The sequence below is a fragment of the Manduca sexta genome, unplaced genomic scaffold (assembly GCF_014839805.1).
Source record: "Manduca sexta isolate Smith_Timp_Sample1 unplaced genomic scaffold, JHU_Msex_v1.0 HiC_scaffold_63, whole genome shotgun sequence".
Taxonomy (NCBI): domain Eukaryota; kingdom Metazoa; phylum Arthropoda; class Insecta; order Lepidoptera; family Sphingidae; genus Manduca; species Manduca sexta.
Genome location: NW_023595440.1, coordinates 590454 through 612042, shown reverse-complemented (window position 1 = coordinate 612042; position 21589 = coordinate 590454). Strand labels below are relative to the sequence as shown.

The window sequence follows — 21589 nt, the reverse complement described above, 5'->3', positions numbered from 1 at the left end:
CTGACTAAATGCCCGGTGCATTTGCGTGAAAGAACTGAACTAGAAATAGAACTAGATATAGAAGTTAAAATAGAGAATATACATATAATTATAGCGGAAAAAGAAAGTAGAAATAAATTCATAAAATACTGTAAAGAAATAGCAAATAGAGTAAGAAATAGAAATAAGTAGTAAATAGTTGAACTAAATAATGTAAGATAATATTACATATATTTAGTAACACAGCAAATAGCGATAAGAATCTAGAAATAATTGAAAATAGGAAGATAAGCAGTAGAAAATAAGATATAGAAAATAAAAAGTAGATAGCTATAGTAGAATGTAGTAAAAACAAAAAGATGGATAGAAGATGAAACAAGAAAGTCTCACAAAAGGGATCAGTAAGAACCATGGCCCAAAAGAGCAACGCTCTTAAACACTAAAACCACAAAATATTATATAAAAATGTAGAAAATAAAGCAGAAAAGAAAGTCTCTATTAAGTGTAGGGGAATTAGAAAAAAAAAAAAAAAAAAAAAAAAAAAAAAAAAAAACCTAACCTAAACCTAAACCTAAACCTAAACCTAAACCTAAACCTAAACCTAAACCTAAACCTAAACCTAAACCTAAACCTAAACCTAAACCTAAACCTAAACCTAAACCTAAACCTAAACCTAAACCTAAACCTAAACCTAAACCTAAACCTAAACCTAAACCTAAACCTAAACCTAAACCTAAACCTAAACCTAAACCTAAACCTAAACCTAAACCTAAACCTAAACCTTCCTTCCTTCCTTCCTTCCTTCCTTCCTTCCTTCCTTCCTTCCTTCCTTCCTTCCTTCCGTCCTTCCTTCCTTCCTTCCACCTAGCTTTAAGTTCGACATCACTCGTAAACTCGGCAACATCAAGATCCTTAGAGAACAAGTTTTTGATTTCGGACACAAAATATTAATTATGCGATGCGTCTTGGTGAAATAGCTGAAAAACGTCAAACCATTTAGGCTTTTTATTAGTGACACATAACTATAAACAGAAAACTGCTGACACAAGACTAACCTTTCTTAATTATTTAAATTGATAATTATATAAATGTATCATGTAGGTACACTAATACTGTTGGTCTGTTTGGCGAACCTGATACATATTTCTTTCTTTAGGCGGAAATAATGTTCACAGTTTTATTTTGAATATAAATAGATACTTATAGGTAGGTAGTATGGTTATAACTTTAATACTTTTTTTTTTTTTTTTTTTTTTTTTTTTTTTTTTTGTCGCTCTTATAACAAATAAATACTATTATATAAAGCTGAAGAGTTTGTTTGTTTGTTTGTTTGAACGCGCTAATCTCAGGAACTACCGGTCCAAATCGAAAAATTCTTTTTGCGTTGGATAGCCCTTTATTCGCGGAGTGCTATAGGCTATATATCATCACGCTATACCCAATAGGAGCGGAGCAGTTATGGCTCATCTCAGGAAATACCGGTCCAAACTGAAAAATTCTTTTTGTGTTGGATAGCCCTTTGTTCGTGGAGTGCTATAGGCTATATATCATCACGCTATACCCAATAGGAGCGGAGCAGTAATGGCTCATCTCAGGAACTACCGGTCCAAACTGAAAAATTCTTTTTGCGTTGGATAGCCCTTTATTCCTGGAGTACTATAGGCTATATATCATCACGCTATACCCAATAGGAGCGGAGCAGTAATGGCTAATCTCAGGAACTACCGGTCCAAACTGAAAAAAAAAAAAAAAAAAAAAAAAAAAAAAATCTTTTGCGTTGGATAGCCCTTTGTTCCTGGAGTGCTATAGGCTATATATCATCACGCTATGACTAATAGGAGCGGAGCAGTAATGAAACATGTTGCAAAAACAGAGAAAATTATTAGTTTTGAGAGCTTCCGTTGCCTGCGCTGCGTAAACGGTTAAAGTTATGCAACAATGATGTATGACGGGATTGTTCCTCTTAAAAAGTTCTAAAAAATATATTATAAAACAAAAGTCCCCCGCTGCATCTGTCTGGCTGAACGTGTTAAACTCAAAAACTACCCAACGTATTAAGATGAAATTTGATATGGAGATAGTTTGAGACCCTGGGAAGAACATAGGCTTCCGGGAAACTACTACTTTTATAACGGAAAACTTTAGCCTGAAAAACTTTATAACGCGGGCGGAGCCGCGGGCAAAAGCTAGTAACAAATAAAAGGTATAATGATTTGTTATGTTTACGCGAATGTTAGACTAATGTAAAATAAAAAAAAATAAAAAAAAAAAAAAAAAAAAAAAAACCCGTGACCTGTTGGTTTTATAGGGCGAAATATAAAAAGATTAGCCGTGAATTGTTCGATAACGTTTTATTTTTACACACCACAAAATGACAAGAGAACGTCCGGACGGCGTAGTGCCGAACCAAGAAGAAAGTTGCCAGTTTAAAAATATATTTGTTCATAATAAATCTAACATGACCATGAAGGCTGCAAAGTTTTCGAAACGTTGGAAGACAAATAAAATAAAAAAACGCGATAGAATCCGGAAAATTAGTTTAAAATTAATAGGTACTTATATTTGAGGTTAACGGAAGGAGAATTATCTATGTTTATTATTCGATTTTATGAATATTTCTATTATTCACGCATAATAGATAATTTTGTAAGTATGTTAATTTCGAATCAAGATAATTCGCTGTCTTAGTTTTTGTTTTCCGATAAAATGCCCGCGATACGTTAACAGATGCTTTGTTTTTTTTTATTTTTACACCGTGTTAACTTTTAAAATTTTTCACCCTTCGCCACTGTTGTCGAGGCGCACCATTTGTTTCCTAAACTGAGAAGTCAGCTACGTTGTCAGTTCGACATATTAGTAAGTAACAAAGTAAGTCTAAGCAAAATACCGGGTGTAAGGGTAACGCTATCGAAAACGAAGACAGCGCGATCGAATGATCACTATTTTACTCGACTTTTGTAAAATATATATACTGCGTCACGTATGAATAGATAAATGAAACTATTATTTAGAAAAGAAAAAAAATTAATGTCAATATTATAAAAATATCGTAAGTTGAACACTCGCATCAACTGACGGATCAACGATCGGGCACGGCCGGTGCGGGCGCAGCGCGGCGCGGCGTCCGCCGGCTTGTCGGCATTTCCTTTGTAATTTGTACGCAGTACCTACGAGCTGCAAATTTACCAATGCAACTACCCCGACCAAGTGCACAAAATCTCATCTACAGAACTTTTTACCTACTTACAATTATTTTGGTAATTAATTAGTCCATCGAATGCGCTAGTTATCTCACATTAAGTTCAGTCATTGGAAGTTGTCGTATTACCATGTAGGTACGTAAATGTTACTTATTCTTAACAAAACAGTGCGTGATTGAATTAAAAACGAAGCGTGAGCATTGTGCATACTGATACGGTTTAGGTGTTGTGATGTGGTTGGTCGTGTTTGCGTGTCAGTGTGTTTAAATTATGGCTATCGTTCCATATTGGGTTTTATGTACTTAAATAATTTAGTGCAAATCAAGCTTTTGAGTTGTAGTGTAGTCTGAGCTTATTTAAAATACTTGATCACGTGTTTAAATTATGGCTATCGTTCCATATTGGGTTTTATGTACTTAAATAATTTAGTGCAAATCAAGCTTTTGAGTTGTAGTGTAGTCTGAGCTTATTTAAAATACTTGATCACGTGTTTAAATTATGGCTATCGTTCCATATTGGGTTTTATGTACTTAAATAATTTAGTGCAAATCAAGCTTTTGAGTTGTAGTGTAGTCTGAGCTTATTTAAAATACTTGATCACAGACGAAATGTCCGATTCATCATCGTGCAGCAACACAAACGCGTTCAATACACAACAGCGTAATACCTGTGTAGGAAATGAGCATAACATAGTGTACTTATTGTCCCTTAGTCGACGTAGTAGACGCAACTCTCCTCACAGCGTCGTCGCGGCCGCGGAGCGACGCGCCGCGCCGGCGCGGCGGCACCTTTGATGTCGCGTCTCGCACGCAATCGCTTTGCAATAGTCACGGAGGCCGTTCACGAGCACAATAACTATCACAGTCATACGCAAGGGTCGCCTAACTAACACACTACACTAATAACTTTAAACAGAACTACATTTTTAATGTTCGTAAGCCGAACGTTAGGCAGCCAAATTGTCGCCGGGGTATATTATTTGAGTGCCTCGTCGGGGTAGGAAGAATAAAGCCAAACCACCGAGTTCAGAATGAATATTAATACACTGACTAAACACTAGGTACAGCATAAGATGTGTAGGCTTAAGCATACGCGTCACTGCCGCGCGCGCATCCACCCCGAGCAAAAACTATTTGGACACTAAGGCAGCGCGGGGTGAAGCGCCCGGGCGCGTCAGGAGCCGGCCGGCGGGATAGCAACGTAGCGGCGCGCTATAAGATAAATAATGAATCATACCTAGATTATACGAAATATGAGACTGTAAAATAAAATATTATTTAAGTATAAAAAAAATATGAACAGCTAGCTTACGTATTAATATTTTATCAGCTGCTTGCGCCAATAATGCCGTATAATTATTGTTCAATTAAGTAATACAAATCACAATAACTTTCTTTTAACGTTTTTACGTGATGTTCGAATTTCAAGATAAGTTTTGAGCTGCGTTATGTAGACTTGAATTTGGATTGTGTAAAATAATTTATAATTTGTTATCAACAATAGTGCGGTGGTTGGTAACACAAACATCGGTGTTTCCATACCTCTCTCTGTAGGTTCATAACGCTAAAGCGGCGTTTCCGCGACATTCTGCATAAATGAAAATCATATCGGCATAGTCCGAAGCGGAATAATTGTATTGCGGCATTGTAATAAATGGAAAATAAAACTTGGTATTCGAAAACTAAGTAAGCGTTTAATTTAACAATTGAACTTATTCTACGTAACGTGTTCAATATAGCACAATTTACAGTTTAAGAGGCCCGGCCGGCCCGATGCAGAGGTGCGGCGGCGCGGCGCGGCGCATCAAAAGCGACGATAGGTACTTTTGCGCAATTGAGTGACTCGTATGACGTCACAGGACAGCGGTGGCACATTGATCAGTGAGCTTTAAAATGTACCGGTTTCATTAAGATCGCGAAACAGAAACATTCAAAATTTAAATCCAGATCATATCTGGATAAATATTATTTTTTCCTTTCTCACATGTTTGCATTTTTTTATCTTACGTAATTCTAATGTACTGCTTCATGGCTGTCATTTCGAAGGCATATGGAATAACACGTGTATTGATTTGTACGGTAAAAAAATAAATAAAAAAAAATGAATGTTTTTCAGTTTTGGGAAAGTTACAACTAGGGTTGCCACCTTTTTTTTGAGCAAATTAAGTACATCGGTAAATTGAATGTAGAAAGAAAAGTACATGGTGTCAAAATAAAGTACAAATGATTTCTTCTTTATTATTTTGCTTATAAATATATATTATATTTGGGAACTTTTAACAAATAAAATTAATATTTTATTTGTTAAAAGATTTTTATTTTTTTTTGTCTCGTAATTTAATATTCTACATCACAAAATTTAATATTTCTCTGTGAATGCTGACGTAGAAGGAATCGACAACAAAAATGAATTTAATGCCTACAATTAAAAAATATATACCATCAGGCTTATCAAATACTTGCTGCCATTTTTGTACTATTAATTACCGTTGTTTTACGCAAAAATTCTTACGAACAACCCTAGAGGAATCATAGTGTTGAATGTGCAGGTCGCACAAAAAGGAAAAGGCGCTTTAACTTATTAGAAAGCGTATTTAATGTGTCATACATTAAAACAAAACTAAATACGGAGGTGCAAAGGGCGAACGGGTGCCGCGGGTTAGCAAAACGGCGGCCCGCTGTCGACTAAAAAAAAAAAGGAACAGCCTAGGTGACTCGCGGCCCACGCGCCGCGCGCCGCCCGGGAGTCCCGCCCCGCGCCTCTTGCACCCCCCCTTACATATTATTATTTTTGTGTCGCTACCACATAGCATGGTAAATAAAGTATTTTCGCGTACTTTATTGTTCTTATAAAGTATAGAGTACAATTGCCCGAAAAAATGTACAATACTTTATTATAAAGTACGGGTGGCAACCCTAGTTACAACGCAGTTAAAATAAAGGCAGTGATGAGCTGGCAACGTGTTTATACCGGTGCAAGGATTGTAAAACTAGCGATGATAACTTGTAACAATGAATGCAATTAAAAAATTTGATACATTAACGAAAAACAGAAATCTGTGTTTACATTTCTCACCTTTAAAGATAAACTATTACTAAACGTTTTCTTTTTTTGTTATTTGAAATTATTATACATAAGAAGAAGAAAAAAGTTATATTTTGCTAGCGGGATATATTTTATTTCCGCCCGGATAGCGACCATGATACACAAGGCGTTAAAACCCGCCACAGTGGGCCACGTAAGTGTCGCGTTCTGGGATCAGCCTGTGCACATCCTGTTCCAACAGGCCGGCATAATTATGCCGACTATCAAGGGGTAATCATCTCGTCAGTCGACATTCTATTAGAATACTTACCAACAGGTAAAGTGGAGTTACTGCCGTGACAATATAAGTAATAATAATAAAAAAATTAAAGGTAAATAATATCAATCTAAGTAGTTGTGTAAATATTTACTTATATATTTCGGTCACAATATTCATTGGCACTAGAAGGTGGACAGGCGCCTTGATAATGGTCACAAGCACTCGCTGGAACTCACTTAGGGCCGTATTAATATATCCAACTTAGTCTCGCTCTCAAGTGCGATATCAGATGAGACGCTGTCAAATTAAAATCCGCAATTAAAAATCTTCGCTAACGTTACTTGAAAGCTTGATATTATAGCGGTTACATAATTATTTTTAAAGAGGTCTGATCAATTAAAACGACGCCGACTCAGGTAACTGATACTCAAGTGGCATCTCAATATTGTTTATTAGTTATGTTCCCCCTGCACTGGCGATAAAGATTTCGGCTTGATGTCCAACGCGCCGATATTTCATTTGTTCCTCGATGTCTATTGGCTTATACGTGTGGAGCAGCTTCACATTTCGTTCAATTTACGCGAGCCACGCCACCGTTCATCTGTGCTCACGACTCGTGCCGTTTGTTGTGTGGTGTTCAGAGCTGCACGCTGATCCAGTTGTAGTGGTGGGAGACCCGCGTATGCACGGACGGGTACCCGGACGAGCAGCCGAACGGATGCATGAACGATATCACGCCGATCTGACGAACAACACTTGTATGAACATGGTTAAAATTAAAAAAAAAGATGTAATGTTTCTCGATTAGCCTGTATAAGATTTCAAACAGGCGGGTATTATGTCGACTGGTGAAGATCTTCTCTCGCCAGTCGACACTTTGTCTGGACGTTTCTTCGCTTACGATTAAGTACAAGTGTAGCAAAGACACTGTTGTTTCAATAAAAATAGATGTCACTAATCTATCCTTTTAAGTCCAGAGCCTAGTGATGATCTAATATTATTTATAAGTGGGTAAAAACTCCGCTAGTTACTTTGGCACCACGTATAACTCACTGTTACTCACTGTAGCTAGCCTGAGCTGCACATACCATCATGGTGCAGTATTATTTGGAAGTATTCCTGTACTAGGTGTAAATCATTGATTCCCAAAGTGGTCCAGATGAACCCCCAGGGGTCCCCGGGAGACTCGAACAAGGTCTACGTTGACGTGACCATAAAAATGGGGGTTCCCGAAAACTTATTTGATTGGACAATAAAGAAATAAAATGTTGACTTGAGTTCACCTCAAGGTACATCTCAATCAATGTAGGCAAATAATATTGATAGGGATCGTAAGGCACGGTGACCCCAACATAATACAAAAATAGCCCCCGAAACCGCAAAATGTTGAAAGGGGTCTATGAGAAATTGGGAACCTCTGATGTAACTCATACGTCAAATATATGGACGTCAGTTATCAACAATTGCAGTGGAGTGGTCCGCGGTATGGCTCACCAACATCTCGTCTCCTGGCTCCTTGAGCGCGAGCGGTCCGCCGTCGTCGCCGGGACACGCGCCGAGTGCGCCTGCGCCGGCGGTGCACACGTGCTCCGGCTTCACCGCCGAGCCGAAGTACCGCGCGCACATCGCGTTACTCAGCACGGGCACCAGCGCGTCGTGCGCCGATTGTGTCGACGATTCTGATACAATAATAAACACATTCACGATCCCCGGAGGCGTAGGTAATGGCTTCAGGCATAGCCATATATGAAAATGTACAGCTGTAATGTTTTCAAGTTAATATCAAGTAAAATTCAAAATATATTGATATAAAATTAATTATGAAAATTGTTTTAAATTCGATGCGCTCTCACGACTAGACTACTGAACGGATTTTAATTAGATTTTGTACAGAGGAAGCTTAATCAATAATCAGGAAGAAATAATTTGTCTTTTCTTTTAATTAACTAAATCTATACATAATATTATAAATCAAAGTCCTCTTTACTGTCTGTGTGCTATCAGTTTTTTCAAAATCTACTGAAAGGATTTTTATGAAATTTGGTATGAAGCTAGTCTAAGACCTACTGCCCCGAGGCTATTCTTGAGCGCTTGGTCTCCACACCGAATGCACGCCAATGCACGGGGGTACATTTGCCGCGACCCTAGGCACACAGCTCGTGCGTATGCCTCTTGGTTGCTAAGTTCACATTGAGGTCTGTCTAAGGGTTCACGAACATGTCCCTTCCCTTCCTTCCAACCATCCTAATAACTCCTGCTCCTTCCTCTTCTCTTCCTTCCCTCTATCCCCTCCCTTCTGCCTCCCGGGCCCTAAGACCGTGTAGCTGCAGACTGCCAGCGAACCTTCAGCTGGCGTCTCTAGTGATAGCGGTAGGGCTAACCAACTCCTCATGGGACTGCCGTGGTTGCTAAGCCGGGGGATCGCTTGTACACCGTTAGCAGGGTACCCCCGGTGATAACCACGGCAGCTCCCCAAAAAAAAAGTCTAAGACCTAGGGACGGTTATAAACTTTCTATAGCGGGACTTTTATCCTAAAAAAACTTTTCCACGCGGGCGAAGCTCCGAGCAAAAGTTGTCATAATTCTACGTGTGCAAAGTTAGTTGTCACCTGTACTAGTCCTCCCAAAGCCGATGATGTGCGCCGTGTAGCCGGCGAAGGATTCAGAGCCCGACGCGAGTCTGATGGGGCGGATGAGTTCTGCAAACACAGTGTGAAACATATACAGTCTTACTTATAAGCTTGTTTTAGCGTTAAGAGGTGGTTAAGAATTGCTCAAACAGCTGTCAAACATCACCGGTTTCCTATTTTAATCCTTAAGAGGCAAGATGGCGGGTTTTGCCTTACAGCTGATCGAGTAAATTTGTATTTTAACTAAGCATAGCTTTGCGAATTTTTTATAAGTAAGACTAATAATGTCTAGTCAATATAATTACTTGGAGTTAATGCTACTCGTCACATAAGTATAAACAGATTAAATACAAAAGTCACACACTTATCTAAGCTTACAAATGAATGCTAATAAAAGGTTACTGTCTACATTAGCTGTTTAATACTATGAATGTTATAAATGGATTTGTAACTTGTGAACCTTCACCATATTGAGCCAGCGTGAGTATTGGGCATCATAATAATAATAATAATAATAATAATAATAAGTTTATTCAGTAACAAAAAAGAAACTCAGTTACATAATATTTTCGAGATTGAAGCTTTCTAGTAAGTATAAAAATACTTGTGTCAGAAAACTTCGCTCCTCCATAACAATAATATACTTAACAATATTGAGTAATGTGTGCAAGCGTAATCATAACTATTTAAACAAGATAAAATTGAAAATTATAAAATACAAAAACAAAATGCGCAGACGCGCGCACGCGCGCCTGTGTGTGTGTGTGTGTGTGTGTGTGTGTGTGTGTGTGTGTGTGTGTGTGTGTGTGTGTGTGTGTGTATGTGGGTGTGTATGTGGGTTAGTGTATGAACTTATTCCAATACTTGAAATAGAGCTTCAGTCTCTTCATAATCTTTATTGATTAACCATTTCGTCACAATATTTTTACACTCATATAGATTCATAGGGTAGATATTTATACTTTTATTAATTGTGTTATATAAACGGGCAGAACTATTTAAAAATTGGATACTAGCAAATTTTGAATTAACTGCATGCACCACAGCCACATTGTCTCTTCTTCTTCCACTTTCTTTATTTGGATCATAAAATAATGCTTTATGTGTTTTTAGGATGCTTCGAAGAATATATAGCTTCCTTACACTGAGTATACTACTCTCTGCATATAACATATTAGTAGGATACCTATATGGCTTAAAAACATGACCCTAATCAAAGCTCTTTGTGCCCTTTCAAGATCTAAGAATCTTATTTTAGCTGCACCACCCCAAATAGGTATACAATAGCCTAATACTGACTCAGCCAAAGCAGTATATATTTTTAATAATAATGTGTTTGAAGCTACATGTCTTAAAGTCTTAAATATCCATATAAGTTTTCTAATTTTGTTACTTAATGCCTCTAACTGAGGGTACCATGATAATCTTTCATCTATTATGACACCTAAATATCTAATGGAACTAACTTTATAAATATTAGGACAACAACAATTTTCGGTATGCTTATCTAAGGTGTTATGAATACGTAGAGTGAAATCACTGCCAGGTTGTGTATTTCTATAGAGAGAATAACACATAAAGTTGGTTTTTTGGGAATTAAGAGTTAGAAGGTTAGACTTAAGCCAAAGCGCGATTTTAGCAAGTCCCTGTTCTGCTTTTTCCCTAACATTTTCCCATGTCGTGCATCATGAATCATAACATCTTATATCTCAGGGTAGCGAGCGTAGAGTGCCGCGCAGAACTTCAGTTCTGTATGGTTGTTACTGATTATGGGAGCGCATATTGCTTGCCATCAGGCGAGCATGCTATCTTGTCATTCAAATTCAATAAAAAGAAAACAAAAAAACATGTAAAAGCTTTTGCTATATTATTTTTAGTATATTTTTCCGATATTCATTTTTTTTGCACCTGCCTATACTGCCTATATTGTTTCATCTCTGCATCACCGAAAGGATAACTGATAGACAGTGCCTTTATGCATTTATGTATAGAAAGTGTGTAAATAAATAAAATCCACTCACCAGTAGTCTGCACAAACGGTATCGTCAAAACTGCGATGTTGTTCTCGGTGAAGGCGTTATAGTTGGGGTGCACGGCGATGGCTGTGGCGTTGACCCTAACCCCGTCGTAGTTGATCCGAGTGGTCCCCAGCGCCACCAGCAGGGCGCGCGCCGTGTTCACTCCATCGTACCAACACGCAGCGGCGGTGAGCACGCGCGTGTTGGACACCAACACCGCGCTGCAGGTTGAGCGCTTGTCTGACTTGAGCGTTATTAGGAGACCCGCCTGTGGGGATGATTTTTTGTGAGAAGATACATGTGATACTGCCCGCTCTAACCTCTTTATTCGTAGACGTATTTTATCTAAGGACGGAGCATTGCTGTGATTGCAAGTCTGTTTCTTAGTACTAACGGCATGGCAGCCTTCGCAGTGCGTAGACATAGGGCCGTTGTGATTGGCTAATATTGAGGAATAACTTGCATCTAGTTGGCTGTCAGATAAACAAAGCTGAGAAACAGACTTGTTATCACAGCAATGCTCCGTCCTTAGATAAAAAAGGTCTATGAATAAGGAGTACGACCCAAACCTTATCTATAAAAGTCCCATTTCTAATAATGGGATAGTATTTTTCATACAGTCAAGGAAGTGACTCCATATTATTGTAAGTAGAGTGAAGTACAAAGCGTTTACTAACGAGAGACGATTATCCCTCGCCATTCGAAGTCTGATCCCGGAACGTCTGTAGTGCCACTATCGTATGACAATTTATTGTGTACATTTTGTTTAAAATTTGTTTTACTAAAATAAAAATTTTTTTTTAGAATAACCCTAACAAAAAATAAAAAAAAGTCACTCACAAAAAATTTATGCTCGCCGAGGTACGGCGTCTGTCCGCCCGCCACGCGGCCCACGCGCACCTCCGCAGCGAGGAGGCGCTGCGCGAGCGGCACGCCCACACGCTCGTGGTAGTTGAACGCGCCGGCCGGGACTCCCGTGGGAGTGGGGAGCGGGGAAGGAGCGGAGAGGATCTTCAAACCCTCCGCCGAGGCGACCAGCAGGATCACAAGCAACATGGCGGAGTCACTCGATGTATTAGTGAATTGTATTTGAATATAAGTGACTGTTGAATTGAGCAGTATTTATACCATCTGAAGGGCTCTTGAGACGTGTGTTATCATTGGGCTATAGCTCGTGGCTTTGCCTGCTGACGTAGTTGTATTGCTGAGGTCTCGGGTTCGAAACTCCGGTCGGGGTAAAGTGATTTTGAATATTTCTGGTCTGTGTCAGTCGGGAATTATGTCCAGTAAATGGAATTCGCTAACCTTGAGTAGAAGAAAGTGTGGCGGTATATACCTGCACATGTATAACTTTTCTCGACAAGTATAATATATCTTATATTGTGTAATAAAAAAGTTATACTCCCTGTTTCGTCTGAGATGAACGAAATAAGGTCTTGGCAAGAAGTAATAATTAAGACCTTGGATTCTTCAGAATCTACTTTAATGATTGAACACAATAAATTTTTGATTATGACTAGCGCGTACGTCGATCGCGGTCAAAATGAAGTATTGCCTTTTTTATGCGGGTGGAAGTAAGAAAAAAATATATTTATACAATTATCGAATAATGAAATAACAATTCACTGGAAAGTCACAGATTGCGGCTTTAATGCGATTAGGTGCGTCAACACTCCCTGTACGCATAACATATATCCTATTGCAATTTATGTCACAGGTGTTATTATAATTCATTGAAAATAGGCTTCTATTAAAATAAAAAATACAATCGACTCAGTAATATTAGGTGTAATGAGTAATAAGTTGTACGGACAAACTTTTCCCCTTTTGTATGTAGATGATAAATTAAGGCCCTTCTCGGGGAACTCCGAGAACATGAAATGTTAGTGAGTACATACAAGTACTATAATCATTTTGTTATCTGTTACAGTCCTTGTGTAAATAATCTGAACAAAAGCTTTGATAACCGATGTTAATAAACGACACCGACGGATACATAGCGAAAATAGTCCAATCACAACAGACTTTGTCGCCTTCACAACCACCACTACAACTACTGTAAGACGCAGTGGCATTGTTTGACACCGAGCAGTGACGCTCGGCGAGTCTCAGGGAACAACAAAATATCTTTAAAAAGCTGTAAAATTTTATTCTTTTCATAATTAGGTGTTTATGATCGAGAGAAGTTATATTTGTGTTTTGAGCCAAAGAATAATCAAAATTTACTTTACTATAGTCAAAAATAAATTGTAGTTCAAGGTGTTGGATGGTATTGCTACTTTTTATGGGCGGTCAAATCGCTCACCATCTGACCAGCGGCTTGCTCGTCCCGTCAGTTATAGTATCCCAAAAGATGAGGAGAGAAACGTTTAAAAATCTACACATTTAAATAGTCCTGTCTCTTTGAAAATTATCGCTATTTTCAACATTTCCTTCGAAAAACACGAAAGCAACAAAATATAAGTGTTTTAAAATATGTAACAGATTAGCAAGCTAAAGTGGCAGTGTGCAGGGCACATAGCTCGCCGATGTACCTAGAAGGTTCTGGAGTCAAGGCCACGAACTGGCAAGCACAGCGTCGGACGTCCACCCACGAGGACAGATGACCTCATAAACGTCGCACGAGATCGCTGGATGCGGGCTTACAATAGGTCGATCTGGAAATCTTTGGACGAGGCCCATGTTCAGCAGTGGACCTCCTGCGGCTGATTATGATGATTTAACAGTCATGTTACCAATTGACATTTTCAAGTCAGCCGGCTTTAAGACGAACAAAAAATGGCAGCTATTTTTTCAATTCTTATTCTGGTCTAATTCTAACAATAGGTATACTCAGATATTGATTTTGTATCCATGTTGCTTTAAATTAATTAAATTCAATACGTCTGCCACTACTTTTAATTCTAATATCGCATTTGTTCCTTGTGACCAACGGCATGCCTAGTTTTCCCTTTAGAAGCCACTTGGCTAAAAGTGGAAGCGAAGTTGGGAGCGTACGTCTTGGTTTGACAAACAAAATATAAACACTTGATAAACTATTTGTATTTCACTCCAAGTTATCAAACACTTACTACCTTATCAATAATCAGTTTTGACTAATGTTTTGTCATATCATGACTCACAACCATCGATATGCGTACTACGTACTAGATCTGACGTTCCGTACTATCATTGTGTTTGACTCAACTGTACTGCAATCCGTACACCTGATTAGTATGATTTCAACATTGATAGCGTGTGATTATATACGGAGTGGCACTTATGATATAATAACTCGAGTCTAAGTGTAAACCTATGTGAATAAAAATATTAGTCAAATAAGTAAAATTATTTGTTGTTCAAGTGAATAAATAGGTTATAACAGTGGCGTTTTGGTTGTCATTTTAGTTCACATTTTGAACAAATAGTTTATATGGACGTTCGTGTCTATAGAATATACATCAATGCTCACAACTGATTAAGTGTAGGTGCCTTGGCGGCGTAGTTGTACTGCATGCACGGTACGGTAGCGCTCTGAGGTTCTGGGTTCGAAGCCCAAGTCGGGCAATGATATTTGGGTTTTTCTGCTCAGTATCCCGGAGTCTGGAATTTGTGCCCGATATGATATGCTCGCTCCCTATCGCATCATGGGACGGAACACATTTGACGAAAAGTCTGTATTTCGACCATTGTAGCATGAATCACTGCAGATCTAACATCACGTCTTAGCGCGACGAGCGCAGTTTTTATTGCTTTGAATAACGAGACGAGCTTGCCGTTCTGATGGTAAGCGATACCTATAAACAGTAGAAACACCAACACCTTGAATTACAAAGTGTTTGGTATTCCACTGCGCTCGCCATCCTGAGACATGAGATGTTTCATTATGTCCAGTAGTTACACTGACTACAATGTCAAACCGGAACACAAGTGACTACACACTGCTTGACAGAAATGGACATTGGTGTGGTACCTACCCAGGACTCTCACATATGAGAGACCTACCAGTGAGTGCCACACAGTACTTCAGTATTGTTAATATTCATAGATCGTATCGCTTACCATCAGGCGAACAATTCGTCTCGTTATATAGTGGTGAGATGGTAGGTGGTAGGTGGTGGTAATAAAACAGCGTTGTATCATACATTGTATATTACGTAGGTACAGTGGTGACTAGCGTGACGTCACGACCCGCGCCCTGGCCGCGTACAGCTCACATTCTTCTTACATTATAAAGAGCACTTCACGAAGAGTGATATACTGCCGTGCTAAGTGCAAAAGCGGTATCAGGCAAACATTATTTCTAGATAATCGTAGTTTTGTGAATATATTTTTATTTATTTGAACAGCCAACAAAACATACATCATACATAGTTTTTTTTAACAATTCCGTAAGTAATTGCTGCAGTGCTGTATTAATTACAGGCTGTCGCAGCATGAACATATTAATACATAACAATAAACAATTGGCTGCACCATAAGTGCAGTATATATTTTTGTATGTAAAACTGAGATAGAGAAACTCTTCTAAGGTTTTCTTAACAAGTTCTAAACAAGATACCGTTATTTAGATAAGTTCATTGGATGGGTATTTCTTTAAACTATCTGATGACTAAAAATCAAGATTTTGATTTTTTTTGAGATCGCTTTTGAGCTTAGCACGGCAGAATAACATTCTGTAATAAACTATTTTTATTGCAATATTTTATTTGAATGTTATATGTTTGTGTACTACAGTGTGGGAGCACCATTATACAAGTGGAGTCTAGTTTTAATAACATACTGACAGCTAAAATGCATAATGCATATTTTTGCGACATTCCAGTTTTATACATATTTGAAATCAACATTTTTTTCTGTAAAAAAAAATCCTGAAGTCAAAAAGCCGTTCATACGTCGATGTTGAATAGCTATCCGTTGTTCTTCAATCACTACATAATACCATCTTCAAACCCCCAATTGGTTTTTAGAAATGATCTTTTAATATCAATAAGGTATTTGACTGTTTGATTTTATATGTAACAGCAATAAGTACAAAATAGAAATCCTTCTGTGAAAACAGCATTAAAATTCGATAACAAATGAGGCAGTAATTCAAGTTTCTAATATTGCTATGTCCAGGAGTGGGGATATCTCTCTATCTCTTTCTTTCGTACGCATCCTTATTCCCGATGACGTCACATGCCAGTATTTCGGCCCTTTCTTATCTTTGACACTTACCCCTGCTATCTAAATTCAATGGCGTTCTTTTAGCTGATTTCTTCTGATTTAGAATTTATTAACCGACTTCAAAAAAAGGAGGAGGCTATCAATTCGACGTGAATGTTTATTTGTTAAAGTATTTATCTAGCTTAACCAGCAATTTTAATTAGGCACTGACTCCAAAATTGGTATACAATATATACCTGTTATGTGAAATTATTTTTTGGTTTCGAGTGGTTTTTGAAGACGGTTTAATTTTTTGTTAAAATTATTTTTATACGACGTACATATTTTATAAAAGTTATAAATAAATGAGTCAAATACCCTATTAACTCAAATTATTCTACACGAGGTGTGGCGGCGGGTCTGACTCTCCATGGGTCGTATTACAATTATCGTCTCACTTAACCTACGTCTAATATATTAAACGACATAAGGGCCCGTACACACGCATTTACAAATTGTTTTAACGCAACAAAAACACAATGCAACATTAACTGACTAAAGCGACATTTTATTGCGACACTAGGTTACATACATATTTAAAATCAGCACTATTTTCTATTTTTCATGCATATTTAAATTTAGCTCTTTTTTTGTTTTTAACCTAAAAATGTTTGAAAAAAAAATATCGCTTATGTTAATCAGCTTTTCAACCATCGATATACATTCGACAAGGTATTTTTTTTTACTTACTTTATATAAAGAAAAAAATGTGAACAAGCCCTTAGGCAAAATAAACGGAAGACGTAAAATATACAAAGGCTCATATAATCTTAAACTATTACAATATTAATCCCACAGTCGTATACCTTGCTACGTAGTTACGCCGCGTACTGTAAATTTTCGACAATTAAAGCCTAATTTAAATGGAGCAATTATGTTGACTCGCACGTGCGATTTTTTAAGACATAAAAAGTTGCCTCGTCTGTACATGCGCATGCGCCTGGTTTAAACAATGACAGTCTAACCATTTTCCCCCTACTTGCCAGCACGAGCTGGTTACTTCGGTTTGTACCTTGTATTCATTATAAATTTTATCCCTAATTTAAAATGTCCATAGTTATGTAAGTAATTTTAATAGTTGTTTAGAAATAATAATAATTATTGTTATGCTTTGTTTTGACGTATCATAAGTGCAACTTTGTTCGCTTACGTGATAAATAAAGTATTTTATTTATTGCCATTGCTAGTAATAATTGCTCCGTCTTAACGAGGCTTAAGTGTTTATTACGAAGTAATACGTCATGGTGTCTAAAATGGCGGCGTAAATTACGTCACTTCCGTTGTAAAAGGCACATAAACTCCAACATTTCAATAATTCAATGCACTAATATATTCAGGAAATAGTTTCTTATGTTTACGCGAATGTTAGACATTAAAATTAAACTATTTGTCCTGTTTTATTGCGGTTTATATTTTCATTTTCTCAGGAAAATACACGCCTTTTATCTAAGAGGTAGGCAGATGTACAACTGAAGAACTTCTCGCTCATGTGGCACGCCTAACGCCGCGCCGTATCGAGCACGAACTATAATCACAGTTTTTTTAACATTGGTACGCTATCTTGGCCTGAGATTCGAATCTATTGTTCAAGATTGACAGCCTTAAAACTGATGGTAAATAAAAAATAAATGTAGAAAGAGAATAGAAAACATTAAGTCATTTAAAATATCTGAGGAGTTTCAAATATTTCGTCATTTATATATAAGGAGTTATTGCAAAAACTTACGCAAAATATTTTTTAATTTGCATTGAACATTGTTTCGTAAGTTACACAAAAAACATGAACTCGTTGGGTAAATTAAATTGAACATTTCGTATATTTGTTACGAAGCAATTTTTTTTAATAATTGTTTTCCTTCTCCTGAATATATTGAGTGCTGACTTTTCCATCAAGTTAGACCCGTCTACTTTCCTAGGTGGTAGTTGTTACAATATAAAATAATATCAGGTATATATTGCTTATTTTCCAGTCTATGATATTATCAGCCAGTTTTAGAATAATCAAAGTTTACTTTTCGTGAAACATGGCCGTAAGGTAAAGTTTTGTGTAAGTTTTTCTTGCGTAAGTTTCTTACGTAAGTTTTACACGTAAGATATTTGTTACGAAATTTTACTGTAACCAGCTTTAAAGGCTGCTTAAGTCAGTATTTTTTTTTCATAAATATTTTACGTAAGAAACTTACTTAAGTAAATATTACAATTATATCTCTAGCTGATATTCATTTCAAAAGATCTTATATAAATTATAAACAAAATGTTATTGTCATATTATATTGTTTAAATATAAATTGTGTTATTGCAAGTAAAGGGAATTAAAATATTTCCCTTTTATATTGCTATAATTCATATATTGAAATGTTTATATTGTACGCTGCCGAAATTCCGTTGGCTCCTTGACCGAAACTACGATATTACTTACAAACTAAAACATTACTTGTACCCTAAAAGGGCAGGCAGCATTGCATGCTTTAAAAATACATAAAACAAAAACTAATATTATATACAATAAATGGCTCAAAACTATTACAAATGTGGAATTTGTTTCGTTCTTTTTTAATGTTTCATATGGCCGTCTATGGTAAAGTTAAGGGGCCTTTTTAATTCTAGATATTTTGATAATTTGTCACATTCAAGAGCGTCGTCAGCCGATAGCCCGGGGCGAGGGCAAGTTGATTTGGAGAATGAGAAAAGTATGAATTGTAGATAAAGACGAGAGCACGTGTTCCTCCACCACTGCCCCCCCCTCCCCCCACCACACAATTAATCAATAACATAGGAGGAGAGCGTAATTGGCCATCATTGTGTCAAGTGAAAGACTTAGAACTTTGGTTGCTTTACTTTGGGCAACTTTTTTAAAATCTCTAGGGGGACAGCTGCCCCTCCCCGCCCCCCCTTGGCGACTTGCACACATTTATTACACGTTAAGGGTACGATAAAGGTACTATCGGTGGAAATTTCACTAAAGTTGTCAGATTCAGGAGACGGTCAAACAAAACCAAATTCACAGTAAAAGAACGAATAGAATTCCACTTATACTAAAGCATATTTAAGCTGCATTTGAGATTCATGTACTCAAGTATGTACTCACACCTGAGCAACTGATGGCATAATGCTAACCAATTTACACATTGCACAAGTAATAAGCGGCGATAGCCTAGTTGGGTGTGGAACGGACTGCCGAGAAGAATGTCCGCAGGTTCAAATACCAAGGTCACACACCTCTGACTTTTCTAAAGTTGTGTGTGTTTGTGAATTATCGCGTGCTTTAACGGTGAAGTAAAACATCGTGAGAAAACCTGCACATCTGAGAAGTTCTCTATAGAAATTTCGAAGGTGTGTGAAGTCTACCAATCCGCACTACAGCGTGGTGGACTAAGGCCTCTCTCAGTAGTAGAGAAGGCCCGTGCAGCAGTGGGACAGTATATCTGGGTTGATATTATTACACGCAAATGTACTTATGTTGAATCCAAAGCGGGGCAGATGCCCTCACTCCGTCTCACCCAACTACATCAAAGAGGGGTAACTTTTACTTCCCCCAGATATAAGGTATTTTACCCGCCTACGTTAGAGGCGTAATTTCCAAAAAGAAAGCTGTACTCTTTGTAAATTTTTACCCGACTACCACAAAGTGGGATAATTTTCCAAAATGTAGGGTATTTTACCTCACATCAGAAAACAGACAATTTTCAAAATTCAAATAACAATCTTATTCATGGCAGTATTGACCAACTTCCCGTCAGGTGTTAACGTGACCTGCAACCCGCCTTTCGCCATATTATCCGCCGCTATCTTCGCTCGCTTCTCACTTCGCACGTCTTCCGCCTTCGCTCGCCTCGGAAGAGCGTATTGCAACTTCTCCCAAAACCACTGATCTCCCCATTTTATATAAGTGTTTGTGGTCAAATAAGCCCTTAATTCCGATTCTATTTCTATATCAGAAATGTCTTCTAGAAGAAGTACGACCACTCTGACCTTCCTCTCCTTGGCGGCTTGCACATGCGCAGCGCGGAACTCCAGCATACCCCAAGTGGACGCGAGGAAGTGTCGAGACAATACTATAAGGGTGCGTCTCGACTCTTCCACCGACCTCGCAATCTGTGTCGGTATCAAGTCGCCCACTCGCCAATCTCGATGGTGGACGCACACTTTATAATTCACTTCCAATTTCGGCAACAACTTGTCGATGACGAAAGCTTCGTCTTCGTGCGCGAAAGAGACGAATATATCGTATTTTTTCGTCGCGTCGTATTCGTCGACGAAGCAACAGAGGCCGCGGTTTGAGAGGAATATCCTGATCTCTACGGAGTACCGGTGCATGATGACGGCCAATATGGCCAACACGAGGCCAACAGTGGCCAACACGCTGCCCAAAATGGTCGCGCGTTGGACCAAACACAGCTTCTCTACTTCCAAACGCCAGAGATATGAGCCATCATTACACTTCAATGTTTGCCAGTCGATTATCTGATCGTGATGTTTATTCATCAAAGCTATTTCCCTCACAGTACTGCAGTCACAAACAAACATATTCCCAGACAATTTTAAAGATATATTCGTTGTTAGTAACTCGATCGGAAACTCTTGCAGTTTATTATTGGTCAAATCCACCAATTCTACAGTTTTAGGCACCTCAGGGACCTTCTCAAGTCCTAAATCAGTCAGATTTAAAACACTCACATATTCTGGCAAAGCACTCAAGTTTTTGGGCAAGTGACGCAATTTCAGTATCGAGTGAGAGACTCCATATTCGCTGGGGTCTGGAATATTACTGCCGTTGTTGCAGATCAAGTCCAGGGCATCTATGAAAGGTCTGATCTGACATTGACAGGAACACTCGACGTCACACACGAACTCGTCTAGCGGTATCTTGTTGAACTCGAGTCCTTGAAGACTCGGCGGCGAGACACATATAGTCTCATCTAGTATGAGAGATGGCTCGGCTGTGAACGGTCGGTCTCCGCGGAGTCTTTTCGCTAGCATGTAGAGTCTACAGTCGCAGTGGAGCGGATTCCCGTCCAGCAGTATCGAGGCTGAGGTCTCGGAAGGGTCAAGGTCGTGTGACCCTTGCGGGTACCCTGGGGTCAGAATGATGGTGGAGATGTTGTTGTATCGGAGGTCTACTGTGATTTGAGAGCTCAGGAACTGCACGTCAGCGGGCTGGAATTAACGATGTCGGTGAGTAAATCGATGTTTTTATCGATTAGTGAAGCTATGTTTGTATCGATTGAGGCGGTTTAATGAATATGTGTAATGTATAGTGTATAATCGGTA

At 38.3% G+C, this 21589-nt stretch overlaps 2 protein-coding genes across 4 annotated transcripts in view; both read right to left on the bottom strand.

Annotated features, from left to right (window-relative positions):
• Positions 1–6615: 6615 nt before the first annotated feature.
• LOC115454107 (collagenase-like) lies at positions 6616–12264 on the bottom strand. The gene is made up of 5 exons (XM_037447175.1): positions 11972–12264; positions 11135–11399; positions 9093–9182; positions 7978–8162; positions 6616–7225 (listed from the first exon to the last, which is right to left on the bottom strand). Exons 1-5 carry the CDS (start codon positions 12185–12187, stop codon positions 7121–7123), a joined length of 861 nt encoding a protein of 286 aa, XP_037303072.1. The 5' UTR covers positions 12188–12264; the 3' UTR covers positions 6616–7120.
• Positions 12265–15247: 2983 nt separating this feature from the next.
• LOC115453179 (protein toll) overlaps positions 15248–21589 on the bottom strand; it is a 43074-nt gene continuing 36732 nt past the window's right edge. For all 3 annotated transcript variants that reach the window (XM_037447141.1, XM_037447142.1, XM_037447143.1), the window contains exon 9: positions 15248–21475. In XM_037447141.1, the coding sequence (XP_037303038.1) occupies positions 20012–21475 (1464 nt within the window). In that variant the 3' untranslated portion in view covers positions 15248–20011. The remainder of the gene's footprint in view (positions 21476–21589) is intronic.